Below are 24,183 nucleotides of genomic sequence, written 5' to 3'. Positions count from 1 at the left end.
CAAACAGATCCAGAGAGAGAGAGGGAGAACAAACAGATCCAGAGAGAGAGAGAGGGAGAACAAACAGATCCAGAGAAAGAGGGAGAACAAACAGATGCAGAGAGAGAGAGGGAGAACAAACAGATCCAGAGAAAGAGGGAGAACAAACAGATCCAGAGAGAGAGGGAGAACAAACAGATCCAGAGAGAGAGAGAGGGACAACAAACAGATCCAGAGAGAGAGAGGGAGAACAAACAGATCCAGAGAGAGAGAGGGAGAACAAACTGATCCAGAGAGAGAGAGACAACAAACAGATCCAGAGAGAGAGGGAGAACAAACAGATCCAGAGAGAGAAAGAGGGAGAACAATCAGATCCAGAGAGAGAGAGAGGGAGAACAAACCGATCCAGAGAGAGAGGGAGAACAAACCGATCCAGAGAGAGAGAGGGAGAACAAACAGATCCAGAGAGAGAGGGAGAACAAACCGATCCAGAGAAAGAAAGTAGTCAAGCCACTGCAGCAACTCCTTCCAGAAATGAGAGCGATTTAATTGACAAAGACACTGGGCCCAGACAAGTGAAGCTGGATAGCTACCAACACAAACATTTTGGTACTCAGAAAAGGGGTTTGAGAAAAACAATTGTGTAGAGTCCTCTGTCCACAAAAACACAGCTTTCTGCTTTCCATCTAGAGCTTTTTGGCAAAAACATTCCATTTTATTCTTTTGTCAGTAATGGCTGCAAAAATTGGAAAAAAAAGCTTTATGTTTATCTTCGGTAAACATGAAATGGCACAAACACACAGAGACAGTGTTGTGGCATGGCAAAGCTACCAGGCAACTAGCACACATGGGAACATTGCTCAGATTTGAACATGTGCCCATGCTAGTGATATTGCAGAGAGAAGGGAGTATCTGAGGAGAATTGTTGCGGTCACCTCAATGTTAGGAAGACCGGGACTCTTTTTCTGTGCCAATGATGAATCTAGTGAAAAGCACGAATAGAGGGAACTTTCTTGGATGTATGGAGCTTTTGAAGGAGTTTGATCCTTTCCTGTAAAGGTACTCCATCAAATGCGATGTATGTCTCTTCAGAATCTCAGAATGACATGATCGAATGCTGTGCTCAAGAGATTATGGACACCATGGTCTCTGAGATGTCAAAATCTGGAATGTATACCATTATGGCGGATGAGACCAGAGGCAGTCTGAACAGTTTGCTCTGTGTGTCAGATATGTGACAGAGGGGACAGTTAAGGAGCATTTACTAGCACTAGCAGAAATCAAGTCATTTGATGCCAAATCGATAGCAGATGAGTTGCAACAGCAACTCCAAATGAGAGGGGTAGCAGGCGTAAAGTACATTGCACAGACCTATGATGGTGCAGCTGTCATGAGTGGGTCCAAAGGAGGTGTACAAGCACATTTCAGAGTGCTGCATCCGGAGGCAATTCATGTACATTGCTATGCTCATGAGATTAATTTGGTGTTGTGTCATACTTGCACGGCTATTTCAGAGGCTGCTGAGTTTTTCAGTTTCTTGGAGAATGTGTATTCGTTTTTCAGTACATCCCTAGTTAACCACCACAAGTTCAAAGAAGCTCAGTCCAAACTTGGAATAGCATCAGCTGAACTTGTACAGCTCTCAAACACTGGCTGGGCATGCCAGCCGAGGACCATAAATGCAGTCCTGGATTTTCTTCTAATGGTATAATATGACCTGCAAGTCTTCACATTTCTCTCTCTATCTCAAAATAACACCCAGAAAGTATTTTGGCTAGTATTCTGGCTAGCAATGTTTGTGCCTTTTGTTGGTGTTGGATGGATGGGGACAGAGTGGACTTTAATTTCTTTATTTGGTTAGAATTTAAGTAAGTCATATTAGATCCGTGTCTAACACAAACTATGAGACAGGTATACTTTTAGCCAACCAAAAATAACATTTTTTTGATCGATTTTACACCCGTTGTTACTCTAAAAATACATTATGATTTTGGGGGCTTAAAAACTAATCCTGGGGGAGTATGCCCAGACCCCCCTAAAAGAGGCTTAGCCCCCCTATCCATGAATCTCTAGTGACGTCCCTGCTGGGACCCTTTGGATGACAAATCAGAGGAAGATTTTCAAAAAGTAAGTGAATATTTAATCTCCATTTGTGAATTTATGAAACTTGTGCCGGTGGTCAAACAATTGCATGGCATTCTTTCTCTTAAATAGCTACTGTAAATCAGACAGTGCAGTTACATTAACAAGAATTTAAGCTTTCAACTGATATAAGACACTTGTATGTACCTAAATGTTTAATATCCATCATTTGTATGATTATTTATTTGAAATGCGCGCCCTTCAGTTTCACAGGAAGTTGTCCCTCTAGCGGGACGCCCAGTTTCACAGGAAGTTGTCCCGCTAGCGGAACGCCCAGTTTCACAGGAAGTTGTCCCTCTAGCAGGACGCCCAGGCTTGACCTGTGTCTGGGATACCTGACCATACTGCTTAAAGGGGAATGGAAATACTTTAGGAAATACATCGAAGCAAAGACATGTATTTAATCCACTAATACTAAACATGTGCATTTAACATAAAAACATCTCTATATTTAGTATTTAGGTTTATTTGAGCTATGGTCAGCTCCATTTTAAATTGCCATAGTAACAATTTAGATACGTGACCATACTATTTAAGCCACTACATCTTCTTTAGTTACCAGTCATCTTATTGTCTTAGTCCAGCTATAGTGATTGCAAATCAAATATACAGACCCCATCTCTTTGGAGTTTATAGTAAGGCCTACTTCTACTAGGAAATAGATCTTGGTGACATTCCAGGTTTCCTGTTTTCCAGTTTCACTACAAACCACATTAATAGTGTACACACTAAAACATGAGGATTCCTCAAGGGGTTCTTTGGGATTTGTGATGGTTATAAGTGGAACCGTAATGACTCCAATAACCCTTTGAGCTCTTCAATTGTTCTTTGCAGGATTCTTTGCTCTTTTAGTGGCTTGTGTGAATATTTTGGACCGTGGTTTTAGTCATAGCTCTTTTAGTGGCTGGTGAATATTTTGGACCGTGGTTTTAGTCATAGCTCTTTTAGTGGCTGGTGAATATTTTGGACCGTGGTTTTAGTCATAGCTCTTTTAGTGGCTGGTGAATATTTTGGACCATGGTTTTAGTCATAGCACTTTTTGTGCAACTGTGAGTAAGAGTGTAATTCCAGTTGATCTAATGTGTCGTGTTATTCCGTTACATATTATATATGACTGTGGCCGGTGACGGTGTCTTGTGAAAGACTCGCGTATGACCTTGTGTCAATTGTGAACGGTTGACTACTCCCGGTTGTTCCAGAGGTAGCTCACTTGATTCTACTTGTCAAGTAACACAAAAAATTACACAGATGGAATTTTAACAATATAATATGGCTGACCAGATTAAAATACCTTTTATGTTTCTTCAAAAGGATCTACAAAGAACCTTTCGGATTGTGAAAGGTTAGTTATAGAACCATTCTCCATAAAGGTTCTATAAAGAACCATAAAAAAGGGTTCTTTATAGTCCCAAACAGGGTTGTATAAGCATAGCGGAACCCTGTTTGGTGCTATGTAGAATCTTTCTTAACGGTTCTTTATAGAACCTGAAGAAAATGATCTTTATAGCACCTTACATGTTCCATTTAGAAACTTATGAGGATGGTTAGAAATTGCTGCAGTGCAATATGACGCAGCAATCTAGACACTTCTCCAAAATAGACAACCTAGAACTATCCCGTTTCCACCATCTCCGGCACAACTTTTATGGACCAGTAACTGTCCTAATATGGACACTGTACCCATGATGGTCGGATTGTGTGTCGTCATCTGAACAGGATCCAGAGGAGGCTAGCCAGACAGAGAAGCAGCCCAGAGAGGGTGTGTGTGTGTCCGGTTGAGGCGGGCGTATGTGGTGGGCAGTCCGTGTAGGGTGGGATGCAGGCTGCGTAGGCCATGACGTGGGCGATATAGTTCTGCTCTTTGACCCCGTGAAAGAGGTGGGCCATGGGGCCTTTGGCGTAGATGGCCACGTCCTCCCCGCCGTGGGTCTCAGAGTCCAGAGGGACTGCAGCCTGCTGCATGTACTCTTCATCGTCTGAGAACCAGAGAGGTAGTGGTTAAAGCCCAATTTGTCTACATGTTTATAAACACATACAAGGCGCGTTCACACTGCACCTTAGCCCAGGAGGCTAACCTTTTGAAGTTAGCCCCAGAAACACAGTGCCAAAATAGCCTGTGTGAAACGGGGACAATAACCACGCCTAGACTGCTGACTCTCCAATCACAAAAGCTGCACTGTCACTTAATTTACATATGCTGGTGATGCCTGTAATGTGTTCTGCATTTTATTTTTTATAAGTAAGTCCATACTATTTCATTCTTCTAGGACAAAAAAACGAAATACTTTCATCTATGCAAAATCATTGTTTGCTATGCAGGCTGGCTAACATCTTCTCGTGTAGCCAAATAAAGCTACACACTCTACAGCTGGAAGGGCAGAAAACACTCAATTTTCCTCTTTCTTCGTAGCTTTTCTATTGACATTTAATTGGATATATCCATGATAATAATATTGTTGCATGATTTTGCCTGGATCAGAAAAGTTGATGTCTCGTTCCTTCACATCATTCTCTGTGAATTTCATGGCAGAGAATTAATGTTGGTCATTTGGCATAGATAAAATGTTGGTTGCATGGCAGAGATGGAATGTTGGTCGCATGGCAGAGATAGAATGTTGGTCCCCTGGCAGGGATAGAATGTTGGTCGAGTGGCAGAGATGGAATGTTGGTCGCATGGCAGAGATAGAATGTTGGTCGTGTGGCAGGGATAGAATGTTGGTTGCATGGCAGAGATGGAATGTTGGTCCCCTGGCAGGGATAGAATGTTGGTCGTGTGGCAGGGATAGAATGTTGGTCGTGTGGCAGGGATAGAATGTTGGTTGCATGGCAGAGATAGAATGTTGGTCGTGTGGCAGGGATAGAATGTTGGTCGAGTGGCAGAGATGGAATGTTGGTCGCATGGCAGAGATGGAATGTTGGTTGCATGGCAGAGATGGAATGTTGGTTGCATGGCAGAGATGGAATGTTGGTCGTGTGGCAGGGATAGAATGTTGGTCGTGTGGCAGGGATAGAATGTTGGTCGTGTGGCAGGGATAGAATGTTGGTTGCATGGCAGAGATAGAATGTTGGTCGTGTGGCAGGGATAGAATGTTGGTCGAGTGGCAGAGATGGAATGTTGGTCGCATGGCAGAGATAGAATGTTGGTCGTGTGGCAGGGATAGAATGTTGGTTGCATGGCAGAGATGGAATGTTGGTCGTGTTGGCAGAGATGGAATGTTGGTCACATGGCAGGGATAGAATGTTGGTCGAGTGGCATAGATAAAATGTTGGTTGCATGGCAGAGATGGAATGTTGGTCGCATGGCAGGGATAGAATGTTGGTCGAGTGGCAGGGATAGAATGTTGGTCGAGTGGCAGGGATAGAATGTTGGTCGAGTGGCAGAGATAGAATGTTGGTTCCCTGGCAGGGATAGAATGTTGGTCGAGTGGCAGAGATAGAATGTTGGTTCCCTGGCAGAGATAGAATGTTGGTCCCCTGGCAGGGATAGAATGTTGGTCCCCGGGCAGGGATAGAATGTTGGTCCCCTGGCAGGGATAGAATGTTAGTCCCCTGGCAGGGATAGAATGTTGGTCCCCTGGCAGGGATAGAATGTTGGTCCCCTGGCAGGGATAGAATGTTGGTCGTGTGGCAGGGATAGAATGTTGGTCCCCTGGCAGGGATAGAATGTTGGTCGTGTGGCAGGGATAGAATGTTGGTCCCCTGGCAGGGATAGAATGTTGGTCCCCTGGCAGGGATAGAATGTTGGTACCCTGGCAGGGATATAATGTTGGTTCCCTGGCAGGGATAGAATGTTGGTCCCCTGGCAGGGATAGAATGTTGGTTCCCTGGCAGGGATAGAATATTGGTCCCCTGGCAGGGATAGAATGTTGGTTCCCTGGCAGGGATAGAATATTGGTCCCCTGGCAGGGAGGGAATGTTGGTCCCCTGGCAGGGAGGGAATGTTGGTCCCCTTGCAGGGATGGAATGTTGGGCCCCTGGCAGGGATAGAATATTGGGTCCCTGGCAGGGATAGAATGTTGGTCCCCTGGCAGGGATAGAATATTGGTCCCCTGGCAGGGAGGGAATGTTGGTCCCCTTGCAGGGATAGAATGTTGGTCCCCTGGCAGGGATAGAATGTTGGTCCCCTGGCAGGGATAGAATGTTGGTCCCCTGACAGGGATAGAATGTTGGTCCCCTGGCAGGGATAGAATGTTGGTCCCCTGGCAGGGAGAGAATGTTGGTCCCCTGGCAGGGATAGAATGTTGGTTCCCTGGCAGGGATAGAATGTTGGTTGCATGTGTGTTTGTCTGTTAGCCCACGTCAGGTTCATCCTTGGGAGCAATTTCCATCTGTAAAAAATAGTATAAACACCATGGGACCACGCAGCTGTCATACTGCTCAGGAAGAAGATGTCTCCTAGAGATGAACGTACTTTGGTGCAAATCAATCCCAGAACAACGGCAAAGGACCTTGTGAAGATGCTGGAGGAAACAGGTACAAAAGTATATATAAAAGTATAGAGTAAAACGAGTCCTATATCGACATCACCTGAAAGGCCGCTCAGCAAGGAAGAAGCCACTGTTCCAAAACCGCCATTAAAAAGCCAGACTACGGTTTGCAACTGCACATGGGGACAAGATCATACTTTTTGGAGAAATGTCCTCTGGTCTGATGAAACAAAAATAGAACTGTTTGGCCACAATGACCATCATTATGTTTGGAACCCGAAGAACACCATCCCAACCGTGAAGCACTGGGGGTGGCTGCATGATGTTGTGTGGGTGCTTTGCTGTAGGAGTGACTGTTGCACTTCACAAAATGAATGGCATCATGAGGCAGGAAAATTATGTGGATATATTGAAGCAAAATCTCAAGACATCAGTCAGGAAGTTAAAGCTTGGTTGCAAATAGGTCTTCCAAATGGACAATGACTCCAAGCATACTTCCAAAGTTGTGGCAACATGGCTTAAGGACAACAAAGTCAAGGTATTGTAGTGGCCATCACAAAGCCCTGACCTCAATCCTATAGAAAATTGGTGGGCAGAACTGAAGAAGTGTGTGCGAGCAAGGAGGCCTACAAACCTGACTCAGTTACACCAGCTGTCAGGAGGAATGGGCCACAATTCACCCAATTTATTGAAGCTTGTGGAAGGCTACCCGAAACATTTGACCCAAGTTAAGCAATTTAAAGGCAATGCTACCAAATACTAATTGAGTGTATGTAAACGTCTGACCCACTGGGAATGTGATGAAAGAAATAAAAACAGAAATAAATCATTATCTCTACTATTATTCTGACATTTCACATTCTTAAAATAAAGTGGTGATCCTAACTGACCTAAAACAGGTAATGTTTACTTGGATTAAATGTCAGGAATTGTGAAAAACTGAGTTTAAATGTATTTGGCTAAGGTGTATGTAAACTTCTGACTTCAACTATATGTACATGCATGTAAACAAACACACACACACACACACACACACACTTCACATGCGTATTACTTTAATAGTTGTAGTACACTTACAGTAATCCACCAATGTGATGTTTCCTCTCGTTCCATTCACATGTACATAACCAGGACCGTTGGCATACAGGATGCTAGTGAATGGCATCCTATCATCTGCCTTCTTGTGTGCCAAACCTGACACAAAATGGTTGACATAACATGACGGTGAACATTACATTATGTGCTGGACACAAAAATATATGACATTGCACCCTTACAGGACAGTGTACATTGTAGGACATCCTTGCAATCCTTGAGGATCTCCTATAATAGTAGCATGTATATCTGTAACACACATGGGACTAAGACTGTTTTGGGTCGTACCAAAAATGGGGTTTCCGCGGGGGGTGTTTCCTCCGAAGGTGAAGACGTGGGAGTGGTCTGCGGTTACGACAGTGAGGGTGTCTGATTCTCTGGTGAGCCGGGAGGCTCGTTCCACCGCCCGGTCAAACATCACAGCCTCAGTCAGCGCCAGCTTGGCAATGCCATCATGGTGCCCATGGTCAATTCTCCCTCGTAAAACAAGAACAACACAACACAACTCAGACCGAGTTGATGATCGACTAAAGAAGGGGAGGACCTTTAAGACTGAGTGTGTCCTTTTACAAAGAGGAAGTAGCCTTTGGGTTTTAAATAAAGGTACTCATCTTCTACAAAGAATATTTTACAAAGAGGAAGTAGCCGTTGGGTTTTAAATAAAGGTACTCATCTTCTACAAAGAATCTTTTACAAAGAGGAAGTAGCCTTTGGGTTCTAAATAAAGGTACTCATCTTCTACAAAGAATCTTTTACAAAGAGGAAGTAGCCTTTGGGTTCTAAATAAAGGTACTCATCTTCTACAAATAGGAAGTAGCCTTTGGGGTTCTTGCTGAGGATCTGAATGGCTTTCTCTGTCATCTCGACGATGGACGGGTCACGTGTGGCATTCCGGAAAACCTCAAACCGCATGTCCTTTGGCTCAAAGAGACCTGCCGCCACAAGAAGGAAAGAGCGAGGGAGGAAGAAAGTAATAAAAGAGAGAACACAATGTTGGGAACGCAGTTCACCTTTTGGTAACAGTTAATAACAGAAGTACGTTTTTCCTGGTGATCCACCACCACCCCCCCCCCCCTATACGTCATCCATATTAGGTATTTTTTTATTGTATTTATTTCACCTTTATTTAACCAGGTAGGCTAGTTGAGAACACCTTTATTTAACCAGGTAGGCTAGTTGAGAACACCTTTATTTAACCAGGTAGGCTAGTTGAGAACACCTTTATTTAACCAGGTAGGCTAGTTGAGAACACCTTTATTTAACCAGGTAGGCTAGTTGAGAACACCTTTATTTAACCAGGTAGGCTAGTTGAGAACACCTTTATTTAACCAGGTAGGCTAGTTGAGAACAAGTTCTCATTTGCAACTGCGACCTGGCCAAGATAAAGCATAGCAGTGTGAACAGACAACACAGAGTTACACATGGAGTAAACAATTAACAAGTCAATAACACAGTAGAAAAAAAAGAGAGTCTATATACATTGTGTGCAAAAGGCATGAGGAGGTAGGCGAATGATTACAATTTTGCAGATTAACACTGGAGTGATAAATGATCAGATGGTCATGTACAGGTAGAGATATTGGTGTGCAAAAGAGCAGAAAAGTAAATAAATAAAAACAGTATGGGGATGAGGTAGGTAAAAATGGGTGGGCTGTTTACCGATAGACTATGTACAGCTGCAGCGATCGGTTAGCTGCTCAGATAGCAGATGTTTGAAGTTGGTGAGGGAGATAAAAGTCTCCAACTTCATTCCAGTCACAGGCAGCAGAGAACTGGAACGAAAGGTGGCCAAATGAGGTGTTGGCTTTAGGGATGATCAGTGAGATACACCTGCTGGAGCGCGTGCTACGGATGGGTGTTGCCATCGTGACCAGTGAACTGAGATAAGGCGGAGCTTTTACCTAGCATGGACTTGTAGATGACCTGGAGCCAGTGGGTCTGGCGACGAATATGTAGCGAGGGGAAATCATCAATTCTCAGACAAAACTTCAGTGACAGTCTTATCATTCATTCCTTAGTCAATAGAATGGCATGGTATACAGTATATAACACCAACACCTGATAACATATACACTAGCGGCTAAGGGAATGTTTGTGAGTGTGTATGATAGTACGTGTGGCTGTGTATAGGGTGTGCGCGTATATGTGTGCGACGTAGAGGAGGCTGGTGGGAGGAGCTATAGGAAGACATTTGTAATGGCTGGAATGGAGAGAAAACGGTATAAAACATATCAAACATATGGAAACCATGGAAACCACGTTTGACTCCGTTCCATTTATTCCATTCCAGACGTTACTTCCTCCTATAGCTCCTCCCACCAGCCGCCTCTGTGTGTGTGTGTGTGTGTGTGTGTGTGTGTGTGTGTGTGTGTGTGTGTGTGTGTGTGTGTGTGTGTGTGTGTGTGTGTGTGTGTGTGTGTGTGTGTGTGTGTGTGTGTGTGTGTGTGTGTCCATTTATACAGAATGTTTTTATTTTTTTTATTTTTAAACAACCTACCCAGGAGACGGTCAGTAGTCTTTACATTAATCTCGTCAAACTGCTTCCTGTGCCAAACATACTGGGAACTCTTGTGCTGAAACACAGACATCACAGAGGACACAGTTTGATTCATAGCTTTACATTGACGTCATGCGGTACCGCAACATGAATTACACCTAACAATTTTACTGGCAATTAAGTAGTAAATAAATACAGCCCTAAGCTGTAAATTACGCCTGGCTCATGTTCAGCGGGTAACAAATGGAAGAAAAACAGACTGGAACAGGATATCAACCTGGACTTAATCAATGTTACTAGCCGGCTACCACCTGGTACTCAATCCTGCACCTTAGAAACTGCTGCCCTATGTACATAGACATGGAACACTGGTCACTTTAATAACGGAACACTGGTCCCTTTTAATAATGGAACACTGGTCACTTTTAATAATGGAACACTGGTCACTTTTAATAATGGAACACTGGTCCCTTTTAATAATGGAACACTGGTCCCTTAATAATGGAACACTGGCCCCTTTTAATAATGGAACACTGGTCCCTTTTAATAATGGAACACTGGTCCCTTTTAATAATGGAACACTGGTCCCTTTTAATAGTAGAACACTGGTCACTTTAATAATGGAACACTGGTCCCTTTTAATAATGGAACACTGGTCCCTTTTAATAATGGAACACTGGTCCCTTTTAATAATGGAACACTGGTCCCTTTTAATAATGGAACACTGGTCCCTTTTAATAATGGAACAATGGTCCCTTTTAATAATGGAACACTGGTCCCTTTTAATAATGGAACACTGGTCCCTTTTAATAATGGAACACTGGTCCCTTTTAATAATGGAACACTGGTCCCTTTTAATAATGGAACACTGGTCCCTTTTAATAATGGAACACTGGTCCCTTAATAATGGAACACTGGCCCCTTTTAATAATGGAACACTGGTCCCTTTTAATAATGGAACACTGGTCCCTTTTAATAGTGGAACACTGGTCACTTTAATAATGGAACACTGGTCCCTTTTAATAATGGAACACTGGTCCCTTTTAATAATGGAACACTGGTCCCTTTTAATAATGGAACACTGGTCCCTTTTAATAATTGAATACTGGTCACTTTAATATGGAACACTGGTCCCTTTTAATAATGGAACACTGGTCACTAACAATGTTTGCGTACTGTTTTACCCATTCCATATGTATGATACTGTATTCTAGTCATGGCTCATCCTATTTAACTACTGCTGTACACACCTTTTCTATTCATATACTGTTCATACTCTCTATACACACCATGCCTTCAGACAATATCCATACCCCTTGACTTACTCCATATTTTGTTGTGTTACAGGCTGAATTCAAAATTGATTAAATACAATTTCTTCTCACCCATATATATATATATATATATATATATATATATATATATATATATATCCCATAATTACAAAGTGAAACATACATAAATATCTCATTTACATCAGTATTCACCACCACTGAGTCAATACATCTAAGAATCACCTTTGGCAGTGAATACAGAGTCTTTCAGGGTAAGTCTGTTAGAGCTTTGCACATCTGGATTGAACAATATTTGCATGGTCTGTCAAGTCAGTTGTTGATCATTGCTAGACAGCCATTTCCAAGTCTCACCATAGATTTTCAAGCAGATTTAAGTCAAAACTGTAACTGGGCCTCTCAGAACTTTCAATTTCGTCATGGTAAGGAACTCCAGTGTATATTTGGCCTTGTGTTTTACGTTATTGTCCTGATGAAAGGTGAATTTGTCTCCCAGTGTTTGTTGGAAAGCAGACTGAAAACTGAAAGTTTTCCTCTATGATTTTTCCTGTGCTCAGCTCTATTCATTTTCTTTTTATCCTAAAAAAACTCCCCCCATTTGTCGATGACAAGCATACCCATAACATGATGCAGCCACCACCATGCTTGACAATATGAAGAGTGGTACTCTGTGATGAGTTGTGTTGAATTTGCCCCAACATAAAGCTTTGTATTCAGGACATCAAGTTAATTTCTTTGCCACCTTTTTTGCAGTAGTACTTTATTGCCTTGTTGCAAGCAGGCTGCATGTTTTGCAATATTCCTTCTTTTCACTCTGTCAATAAGGTTAGTATTGTGGAGTAACTACAATGTTGTTGATCCATCCTCAGTTTTATCCTGTCGCAGCCAATAAACTCTGTTTTAAAGTCACCATGGTGAAATCCCTGAGTGGTTTCCTTCCTCTCTGGCAACTCAGTTAGGAACAATGCCTGTATCTTTGTAGTGATTGATACACCATCTAAATTGTAATTAATAACTCCACCATGCTCAAAGGCTTAAACACATTTTTTTCTCCTGAACTTATTTAGGCTTACCATAACAAAGGGGTTGAATACTGATTGACTCAAGACATTTCAGCTTTTCATTTTTAATTAATTGTAAGAAAATTCTGAAAACATAATTCCACATTGGCCTCATGGGGTATTGTAGGTAGGCCAGTGTCACAAAAATCTCAATTTAACCAATTTGAAATGCAGGCTGTAATACAGCAAAACGTGGAAAAAGTCAAGGGTGTGAATACTTTCAGAATGCACTATATATTGATATTCCTGACTCTGAAATTGCTCGTTCTGATATTTATTAATATCTTTATTTACATTTTTGGGATTTGCGGTATTATTTTGCATTGTTAGGTATTACTGCACTGTTGGAGATAAAAAAAAAAAAACACAACCATTTCACTGCACCTGCGATAACGTCTGCAAAATACGTGTACGCGACCGATACAATTAGTAATGCTCATTTAAGTTTTCTGTTGCAAAAAAAAATCTGTTGCAATTAGTTTTACGTTGTGTGCCCGAATGAACATGAAAGTTATTTTGCCACTTTCATAAGGGAACTGGCTGAAGTTCTGTGGGGTTCAGCTTCCAGAACACTAACACATTTCTGTGGGGTTCAGCTTCCAGAACACTAACACATTTCTGTGGGGTTCTAACAGACAACAGGTTCCAAAACACTAACACATTTCTGTGGGGTTCAGCTTCCAGAACACTAACACATTTCTGTGGGGTTCTAACAGACAACAGGTTCCAGAACACTAACACATTTCTGTGGGGTTCTAACAGACAACAGGTTCCAGAACACTAACACAGTTCTGTGGGGTTCAGCTTCCAGAACACTAACACATTTCTGTGGGGTTCTAACAGACAACAGCTTCCAGAACACTAACACATTTCTGTGGGGTTCTAACAGACAACAGCTTCCAGAACACTAACACATTTCTGTGGGGTTCAGCTTCCAGAACACTAACACATTTCTGTGGGGTTCTAACAGACAACAGGTTCCAGAACACTAACACAGTTCTGTGGGGTTCAAGCAGACAACAGGTTCCAGAACACTAACATAGTTCTGTGGGGTTCTAACAGACAACAGGTTCCAGAACACTAACACATTTCTGTGGGGTTCTAACAGACAACAGGTTCCAGAACACTAACACAGTTCTGTGGGGTTCTAACAGACAACAGGTTCCAGAACACTAACACAGTTCTGTGGGGTTCTAACAGACAACAGCTTCCAGAACACTAACACAGTTCTGTGGGGTTCTAATAGACAACAGGTTCCAGAACACTAACACAGTTCTGTGGGGTTCTAACAGACAACAGGTTCCAGAACACTAACACAGTTCTGTGGGGTTCTAACAGACAACAGGTTCCAGAACACTAACACAGTTCTGTGGGGTTCTAACAGACAACAGGTTCCAGAACACTAACACAGTTCTGTGGGGTTCTAACAGACAACAGCTTCCAGAACACTAACACATCCTTAGGTGTAAAAGCTCATACAATATCCCCTCAATGTGACCAACAACAGACATTATCAATGTGTACCTGCTGGGCCTTCATCCAGACGTCAATGAGGTTCCTCTTATCTTTTCGATCCCCTTTCCGGGACGAGGAAGTGGGGTACTCAGGGTCTGGAGTTCCCTTTGGTGTCATATACATCCGTCCCCCACCCAGGATAACCTGATGCACCAGAAAGATACTTCATATTACTGTGTACATTCCACACACAGTAAGTAGTACAGTATGTCCCAATCCTGGTCCTGGGGACCCTGCATATTTCAGTTTTTTTGCCCTTGAACTAACACACCTAAATCAGGTCAAATACTGTAATACAGTAATGTTGATTACTGTTACCACAGGGGGAACTGATTTCCCCAGATTGTGTTTTCTTTATTTTCTCTCCTCCTCCCTCTCCCAAATCAAATCAAATTGTATTAGGCACATGTGCCGAATACAACAGGTGTTTCACCTTACAGTGAAATGCTTACTTGTAGCCTCTAACCGACAGTGCAGTTTCAAAAAAATACTCTCTCTGTCCCTGTTGAGTACTAGGGCCCAAAACTAAAATCTGTCCCTGTTGAGTGCTAGGGCCCAAAACTAAAATCTGTCCTTGTTGAGTGCTAGGGCCCAAAACTAAAATCTGTCCTTGTTGAGTGCTAGGGCCCAAAACTAAAATCTGTCCTTGTTGAGTGCTAGGGCCCAAAACTATAATCTGTCCTTGTTTGAGTGCTAGGGCCCAAAACTATAATCTGTCCTTGTTGAGTGCTAGGGCCCAAAACTATAATCTGTCCTTGTTTGAGTGCTAGGGCCCAAAAGTAAAATCTGCATTCCTTTGGGACTCTTCCCACTGGGCAAACCATTGGTTGGGATTAATGATGCTTCTACATCATTTCAACCAAAAAAAGCCAATGTGATGACATTGAATCAACGTGGAAACATTTTTGTATTTAAAAAAAAAATCTACGTAAGGGAATTGTGTTTTATTTTTTTTCACTCATCGTTTAACCTAATTACAATGACATGGGTGAATTATTTTGTCAATTTCAATCAAAAAATCTAAAATAGACGTTGAACGTTGATCTGACATCTGTGCCCAGTGGGTTAGGACCAGGTTTGGGAAATACTGCAGTGAAAAGCAATGACATGAGATGATAGTATATGTAGACTGTGATACCAATAAAAGGCCTTCATGGAGACTTACATCAATGTCAACGTTGGTCACCAGCTGTGTGGCAATATCGACACAGCCCTGTCGGCGGGCACTAGAGGGAATGTCAGCATCGCTGTACCAGCTGCGGCTCACTGAGTGGGCATAGGCGGCAGCAGGAGAGGCATGCTGTACACGAGTGGTGGTCACGATGCCCACTGACTTCCCTGGAACACATATCCCCATTGACAAACATAGAGGTGTACATTGTCCATATTAGGACACACTTCCACACCCTAGACATGCTCACACTATTCACTAATCGACAAAAAAACTGATTCTACAATGGTACTCATCTATTAAATTATATTGAGGCATGCAAACATTTTAAATAGACGCTCTTATTCTTACTGACTAAAGAGGAGCAACAGAATTTTCACGTAGTCGGCTCAGGGTTTGGAACTAGCAACCTTTGGTTACTAGCCAACAACTAGGCTACCTGCCGCTCACAAACTGATTTCTTCTTGAGTCTACATCTACAGCATGGTTACTATCAACTCAATGTCCACAGATGTCTGGGAAATTGCGTTTAAAAGTATTTTATTGTGTGCAGGTTGTTAATCTGTTTTGGAATGAATCCCGGCCGTAAATATAAGAATCAATGATTAACAAGTATAAGGGTTATGTGTCTTAAAGGCCCAATGCAGCCATTTTATATCAATATCAAATACTTTTCTCTGTAACAATTAAGTACCTTACAGTAATAGATTTCCATTAAAATGGGCAAAAAATGCTTTTTAGCAAAAAAAACTATTTCTCAAGCAAGAAATATGCTACAACTGCCTGGGAGTGGTCTGAGTGGGGACGGGAAAGGGGAAAACTAGCTGCTATTGGCAGAGAGGTTTGGAACTCTTTTTGTTATTGGTCTATTAACCAATTTACCACATGGTGATGTCACCATGGAAAGCCGAAACTCCCACCCAAGCTAACCTGCTGATTAGAAGGTCTTATTTTCGATTTTATTTTCAAACAGCAACTATGAGGAATTTGTTCACAGTTTTACAGTGTTAGTTTCATCCGCTGTTGTAAAATATAATATAAAACACAGGAAAAAATATAATTTGGACTGCACTGGGCCTTTAAGGGTCACTTAATATCAGATTATCGTTTTACTCCCAGACACAGTAGATAATGAGTTGAGAACATTGCACTTTAGATAACCTTGCAATCCTATCATCCTCATCTATCTATCTATGGTGGAGTGTGTGAGGGTGTGGATACAAGATATATATATAATGATAGTGAACCTTGACCATTTGTAAGCCCTACCCCCTTTTGTTAATGCTGCTACCTCAATCAACCGTTTCAATGACCCTTTGGAACTACTGGAGAAAACCCCTCTCGATGAACTCAAACTGTGTTTTTGACAATGAAATCATACAACAAACTACCCCTTGCTAATCTGGAGACTCACTTTTGTTGAACTGTCATTACAACTGCTTGATGGCAAAATTGTTCAAATAAACCTGGTAAAATGAAGTTTGTAGTCTGGCTATGGGTCTTAAATGGCTCTGAATGCATTGTCAGCATGCAGTCAAAGCTACTAACCGATTTTGGAACTAATTAGTAATCAAAAATCATATCCTGCTGTCAACAGTAGATGAGAGTTGTATTTATAATATAACGTTGGCTAATTTAGCTAGCTAACATGCATTTGGAGAAAACAAGTTATATTAACTGACTAGCTAGCGTTAGCAATGGTGGTGAATGAGACACTGAGACTAAGACAAGACCAAGACTGAGAGCTAGCTAACCAGCTACCAAACAATGCAACTTCGCATCATTTTCTGGACAACCGAGAGTCGGAGTCGACTCCAAAAGCCCTGTCTAGGCAGCTAGACGTAGGTTACTGATTATCCTTGAATATTTTGGTAAGTAGAAATTGTAAGAAGGCTCCATGTGTATTGCTAATCAATTACCCAGATCATTACGGTGCAGGCACACACTAACTAGAGAAGTGGAATGAATGGGCTGCTGCACAGTCACTATGGGAGCTCTTTCTAGAGCGCCCAGTTAAATTGTGCAAAATAGCATTTTTTAACTCTTTAAATGGTAATTAAGCTAGTGAGACACACAGTATATATAAAGTACCAGTCAAACTCATTCAAGGGTTTTTCTTTGTTTTTACAATTTTCTACATTGTAGAACATCAACACTACGAAAGACATCAACACTATGAAATAACACTTATGGGATCATGTACTATCCAAGAAAGTGTTAAACAATTTAAAATATATTTTAGATTCTTTAAAGTAGCCACCCTTTGTCTTGATGACAGCTTTGCACACTCTTGACATTCTCTCAACCAGCTTCACCTGGAATGCTTTTCTAACAGTCTTGAAGGAGTTCCCATATATGCTGAGCACTTGTTGGCTGCATTTCAGTGGTAGAAAAAGTAAAGATACTTTTTTTGTTTGAAGCCTGAAATGTGGCAAAAGGTCGCAAAGTTCAAGGGGGCCGAATACTTTCTCAAGGCACTGTATATATATATATTTTTTTTTTTGTGAAAAGCAGTTGGAAACAAATCACAAATTTGGACTCATCAGACCAAAGGACAGAGTTCCACCGGTCTAATGTTCATTGCTCTTGTTTCTAGTCTCTTCTTCTTATTGGTGTCCTTTAGTAGTGGTTTCTTTGCCGCAATTTGACCATGAAGGCCTGATTCACACAGTCTCCTCTGAACAGTTGATGTTGAGATGTGAACTTATCCTCTGCAGCAGAGGTAACTCTGGGTCGTCCTTTTCTGTGGCGGTCCTCATGAGTGCCAGTTTTATCATTGCGCTTGATTGTTTTTTCGAACTGCACAAATTTTCCATATTGACTGACCTTCATGTCTTAAAGTAATGATGTACTGTCAATTCTCTTTGCTTTTTTGAGCTGTTCTTGCCATAATATGGACTTGATCTTTTACCAAATAGGGCTATCTTCTATATACCACCCCTACCTTGTCACAACACAACTGATTGGCTCAAATGCATTAAGAGGGAAAAATTCCACAAATTAACTTTTAACAAGGCACACCTGCCAATTGAAATGCATTCCTGGTGGCGACCTCATTAAGCTGGATGAGATAATGCCAAGAGTGTGCAAAGCTGTCATCAAGGCAAGGAGTGGCTACTTTGAATATTTTCATTTACAGAATACATTTTGATTTGTTTAACACCTTTTTGGTTACTACATGATTCCATATGTGTTATTTCATAGTTTTGATGTCTTCACTATTATTCTACAATGTAGAAAATAGTAAAAGATAAAGAAAAACCCTTGAATGAGTAGGTGTGTCCAAACATTTGACTCTTACTGTAATTGTGGCAATAATATGTGGTTAACATACAGGTAACTGCCAAAATAAAGGAAACACCAACATAAAGTGTCCTTATAGGGTATTGGGCAACCACAAGCCAGAACAGCGTCAAAGCACCTTGGCAAATATTCTGGAACTCTATTGAAGAACTCATAGAGTGTCTGGAACTCTATTGAAGAACTCATAGAGTGTCTGGAACTCTATTGAAGAACTCATAGAGTGTCTGGAACTCTATTGAAGAACTCATAGAGTGTCTGGAACTCTATTGAAGAACTCATAGAGTGTCTGGAACTCCATTGAAGAACTCATAGAGTGTCTGGAACTCTATTGAAGGGATGCGACACCATTCTTCCACAATCAATTCCATTTTGTATTTTTTTATGGTGGTGGAAAACGCTGTCTCAGGCACCGTTCCAGAATCTCCCATCAGTGTTAAATTGGGTTGAGATCTGGTGACTGAGACAGCAATGGCATATGGTTTACATTGTTGACATGCTCATTAAAGCATTCAGGTACCTCTCGTGCCCTGTGGATGGGGGCATTGTCATCCTATAGTGGCATAGCCATGGTAGACATAATAATGTCCTGCTCAGCATTTTTTTACTTGACCATGTGTGGAAGCCCCTGCTTTCAGTATATTGTACTTGGTATCTCTCACTTACTCAAGTGCTTCCCTTTTTTGGCAGTTACCTGTATACTGTCTTCATAACCCTTTCCCAAAGTCAATGACCAAAAGCGGCCCCTTCAGCCTCATGTGTGAAATGTTACTATTATATTTTAGAAATTCATAATTAATAAAGATAAAATTATTTATTTTTTACTGCGAAAATTGTGTGTTTCTATGTCAAACAGTTTTGTTATATTTCAGTCTTCTGTGATGTATATGAAAGGTAATATTGGGATGCAAACTCTATATCTGACATGGTACAAGTATCTTATTTTTTAAAAGTCCATAACTATGTGTGTGAGGTGTATACTTTTGTTTCAAAGTAGATTTGTTTAAGACTAGCAAGAAACACTCCATGTGACTTTGGTGGCAGGTAGCCCTGTGGTTAGGCGTGTTGAGCCAGTAATCAAAAGGATGCTGGATCAAAGCCCCAAGCTGACAAGTTAAAACTCTGTTGTTCTACTCCTGAGCAAGGCAATTAGCCCCCTGTTCCCCACGCGCCAAAGATGTGAATGTCGATTAAGGCAGCCTTCCGCCGCTCTCTGATTCAGAGGCTTTGGGTTAAATGCAGAAGACACATTTGAGTTGAATGCATTCAGTTGTACAACTGACTAGATATCCCCTTTCTTTCCCCTTCATTTAGCCCACCGCAGTAAAAGGTTAAATTGAAAGTTACGAGGTATAAATATCGTACCATATCAGTAACTTTTTCACTCATCATTATTCACATTTCCTTCATTATTTTGCGTAACCGTGGTAGCATCCACATGAATGTAGAAGTGTTCAGAAACACATTATATTCTTATTTACAATAAAAGTGACTCCGTAATGACACAGTACATTATTTACCATTCATTCTTATTGGGCATAAAATAATCTGAAACACAAACAAAACAAACAGCAAATGCATCTAAACGAGTTTGTAAAATCACAAGCTTGATGTAATCCTTGCCAAGAATATAGGACCAAATAAACGTTTGACCAAATAAACTTTTGACTACTTTGAAACACTGTAAGTGAATTTGTCCACATACTTATGACACCTTCAAATAGGGGGGACCAGATACATCAAGTGCATTCACTTCTAAAGGTCACACAGATATGTATGAAAATTCCCTCAAATAAAAGGTGACATTCTGTCCTGTCGCCTCATATTAAAACATCTGAAATCCAAAATGCTGGAGTATAGAGCCAAAATGAAAGATGTTGCTTCACTGTCCAAGTAAATAAATGTATGTAAGGGAGTGTATATGTAGATAGTACATTTTATGTTTCGGTTTCAATATATCACAAAGTGTTTCTGCATATTGGTTAGTGATTTGGAAACTTTAAAACTGTACTGTCTATTTATCAAAAGGGACGGACAGGAAGCAGCGACAGCATCATTTTCAACTTATGTTTTCAATAGTATTCAACTTAATCAGGTAAAAACTGCAGAATGAGTCCAAAAATGTGCTGAGATTAATTACTTTTGATGATATACCAGACATCGTCTAAACAGGTTTGCCATGCCTATGCTGACATTGCAGCTGTAGCTATTTTTATCTCATTTTGGTCTAGTCTTGTCAAATTGGAGTCAGAATTGAGAGTGTTGACTCCAACGACTCTGATACTATAGCTACAAACACAAAACAGGTTAGCGACAGTTGCTATCCACCGGAGCGTTGCGATTGGTTTTCCAAAATGTTGGGGCGGGACTTATCGAAGGGTCAATTGTGCAATGAAATGTGTATGGGGTGGCTGTGAATGGGTTGTGTAAGTGAGCATTTGTGTGTGTGTGTGTTTTTTTGCTTGTCTGTATAAAATGAGTGTGTATGTGTTGCGGTACACAATACCTTGTGCTTTGGCGCGATGTAGCACGGAATACACTTCATTCCCAAACGTGGTGTTGCACTCATAGGCCACTGCATTGGCGCTAAGGCCCACTGTCTTAGCGTTAGCCTTCACTCCGCAGTGGTACGCTGTAGCTGTGCTAGCGCTGTCTGCTACCTGCTTATCAACACTGTACGTCTGTAAAACACAAAACAAACACATACACACTCAAATGATGGGGCATAGCGATACATAAGTACTGGAACAACCTTTCCCCAACACCTAGGAACCTCGCCAAGAGGCTTGGAGCTCTTTGCGTAACAGCTAAGCTGCAATAGCTACTAAAGTCCAAAGTCCGAAGTCTCTTCTTGACTCTTAAACACTAGTTTATAAGATAACGTATAACTTTGCAGTCTATCTTGGGTTGGAATCTTAGGGAAACATTTTTTTTTTAAAGGAAGGGTCATTGAGTCCCTGTAAACTACATTATTTTGGTTGCCATTCAGTGCACCTTATCTGATGAATGTGAGCTAAGTTGGAACGGACATCGAAGAGACCGGAAATTCTTATCCAAATGTGTAGAATTCAATGGAGAATGAAAATATTCTGGACTTATGTTTGGCTAACTTCTATCTGACCATAGACCTAAATTCGGTGTTTCCTGCTTTCACCACAATGGTTGCATTTTCATTTTAAATGTCAAATTCAACTTAAAGCTGCGTAACATTTTCTTACAATAAAACCAAGAGCTGAGCTGTAGTAGGGTGGAAAAACGACAAGATACAACACGTCAAGAGAACAGAGCATGCAAAACATCTTCCTGAAATGAAACCAAGGACTGAGTGAATTGAATGGATGCATAGTGAGAGGTTTAGGGTGAAATAGAGCAGGGCTCCATCCGACCTTAGAGAGCGCGAGGTACGGAAAGGTATCCATGGCGAGCACTGTCTCCTCTCCCGACCTTCCTTCCATCTGGCCCCTCAGGATGCGAGCCGCAGTCACAGTGGACACACCCATTCCTGAGTGACAAATGAGATGACAATGATGTCATCCACCCTCATTAATGTGTTCTAAGACCTAACACAACATATTTTCTCAAGTTTTTAATTGAGAAGCCTCTTATATTGATACAATTCTATTTATACTGAACAAAAATATAGACACAACATACAACCATTTAAAATATCTGAATTGCAGTTCATATCAAGACATACATACATAAATGAGGCCCTAATTCATGGATTTCACAAGACATACATACATAAATGAGGCCCTAATTCATGGATTTGACATGACATACATACATAAATGAGGCCCTAATTCATGGATTTCACAAGACATACATACATAAATGAGGCCCTAATTCATGGATTTCACAAGACATACATACATAAATGAGGCCCTAATTCATGGATTTCACAAGACATACATACATAAATGAGGCCCTAATTCATGGATTTCACAAGACATACATACATAAATGAGGCCCTAATTCATGGATTTCACAAGACATACATACATAAATGAGGCCCTAATTCATGGATTTCACAAGACATACATACATAAATGAGGCCCTAATTCATGGATTTCACAAGACATACATACATAAATGAGGCCCTAATTCATGGATTTCACAAGACATACATACATAAATGAGGCCCTAATTCATGGATTTCACAAGACATACATACATAAATGAGGCCCTAATTCATGGATTTCACAAGACATACATACATAAATGAGGCCCTAATTCATGGATTTCACAAGACATACATACATAAATGAGGCCCTAATTCATGGATTTCACAAGACATACATACATAAATGAGGCCCTAATTCATGGATTTGACAAGACATACATACATAAATGAGGCCCTAATTCATGGATTTCACAAGACATACATACATAAATGAGGCCCTAATTCATGGATTTCACAAGACATACATACATAAATGAGGCCCTAATTCATGGATTTCACAAGACATACATACATAAATGAGGCCCTAATTCATGGATTTCACAAGACATACATACATAAATGAGGCCCTAATTCATGGATTTCACAAGACATACATACATAAATGAGGCCCTAATTCATGGATTTCACAAGACATACATACATAAATGAGGCCCTAATTCATGGATTTCACAAGACATACATACATAAATGAGGCCCTAATTCATGGATTTCACAAGACATACATACATAAATGAGGCCCTAATTCATGGATTTCACAAGACATACATACATAAATGAGGCCCTAATTCATGGATTTCACAAGACATACATACATAAATGAGGCCCTAATTCATGGATTTGACAAGACATACATACATAAATGAGGCCCTAATTCATGGATTTGACATGACATACATACATAAATGAGGCCCTAATTCATGGATTTGACAAGACATACATACATAGATGAGGCCCTAATTCATGGATTTCACAAGACATACATACATAAATGAGGCCCTAATTCATGGATTTCACAAGACATACATACATAAATGAGGCCCTAATTCATGGATTTCACAAGACATACATACATAAATGAGGCCCTAATTCATGGATTTCACAAGACATACATACATAAATGAGGCCCTAATTCATGGATTTCACAAGACATACATACATAAATGAGGCCCTAATTCATGGATTTCACAAGACATACATACATAAATGAGGCCCTAATTCATGGATTTGACATGACATACATACATAAATGAGGCCCTAATTCATGGATTTCACAAGACATACATACATAAATGAGGCCCTAATTCATGGATTTCACAAGACATACATACATAAATGAGGCCCTAATTCATGGATTTGACAAGACATACATACATAAATGAGGCCCTAATTCATGGATTTCACAAGACATACATACATAAATGAGGCCCTAATTCATGGATTTCACAAGACATACATACATAAATGAGGCCCTAATTCATGGATTTCACAAGACATACATACATAAATGAGGCCCTAATTCATGGATTTCACAAGACATACATACATAAATGAGGCCCTAATTCATGGATTTCACAAGACATACATACATAAATGAGGCCCTAATTCATGGATTTCACAAGACATACATACATAAATGAGGCCCTAATTCATGGATTTCACAAGACATACATACATAAATGAGGCCCTAATTCATGGATTTCACAAGACATACATACATAAATGAGGCCCTAATTCATGGAT

The 24,183-nt window shown here is 40.8% G+C and overlaps 1 protein-coding gene across 1 annotated transcript in view; it reads right to left on the bottom strand.

Moving 5' to 3' along the window:
- Positions 1-502: 502 nt before the first annotated feature.
- The window catches only part of alpi.1 (alkaline phosphatase, intestinal, tandem duplicate 1), a 51,943-nt gene continuing 28,262 nt past the window's right edge, over positions 503-24,183 (bottom strand). Inside the window, exons 4-12 of the mRNA XM_031822210.1 lie at positions 21,866-21,981; positions 20,986-21,160; positions 15,174-15,346; positions 14,018-14,152; positions 10,141-10,216; positions 8,441-8,575; positions 7,932-8,123; positions 7,626-7,742; positions 503-4,097 (exon numbers count right to left, since the gene is read on the bottom strand). Coding sequence (XP_031678070.1) covers positions 3,826-4,097; positions 7,626-7,742; positions 7,932-8,123; positions 8,441-8,575; positions 10,141-10,216; positions 14,018-14,152; positions 15,174-15,346; positions 20,986-21,160; positions 21,866-21,981 — 1,391 coding nt within the window. The 3' untranslated portion in view covers positions 503-3,825. The remainder of the gene's footprint in view (positions 4,098-7,625; positions 7,743-7,931; positions 8,124-8,440; positions 8,576-10,140; positions 10,217-14,017; positions 14,153-15,173; positions 15,347-20,985; positions 21,161-21,865; positions 21,982-24,183) is intronic.

The sequence above is a fragment of the Oncorhynchus kisutch genome, linkage group LG4, assembly GCF_002021735.2.
Source record: "Oncorhynchus kisutch isolate 150728-3 linkage group LG4, Okis_V2, whole genome shotgun sequence".
Classification (NCBI taxonomy): domain Eukaryota; kingdom Metazoa; phylum Chordata; class Actinopteri; order Salmoniformes; family Salmonidae; genus Oncorhynchus; species Oncorhynchus kisutch.
Note: the sequence above shows the minus strand (reverse complement) of the source record. Positions and strands in the feature narration are given on the sequence as shown.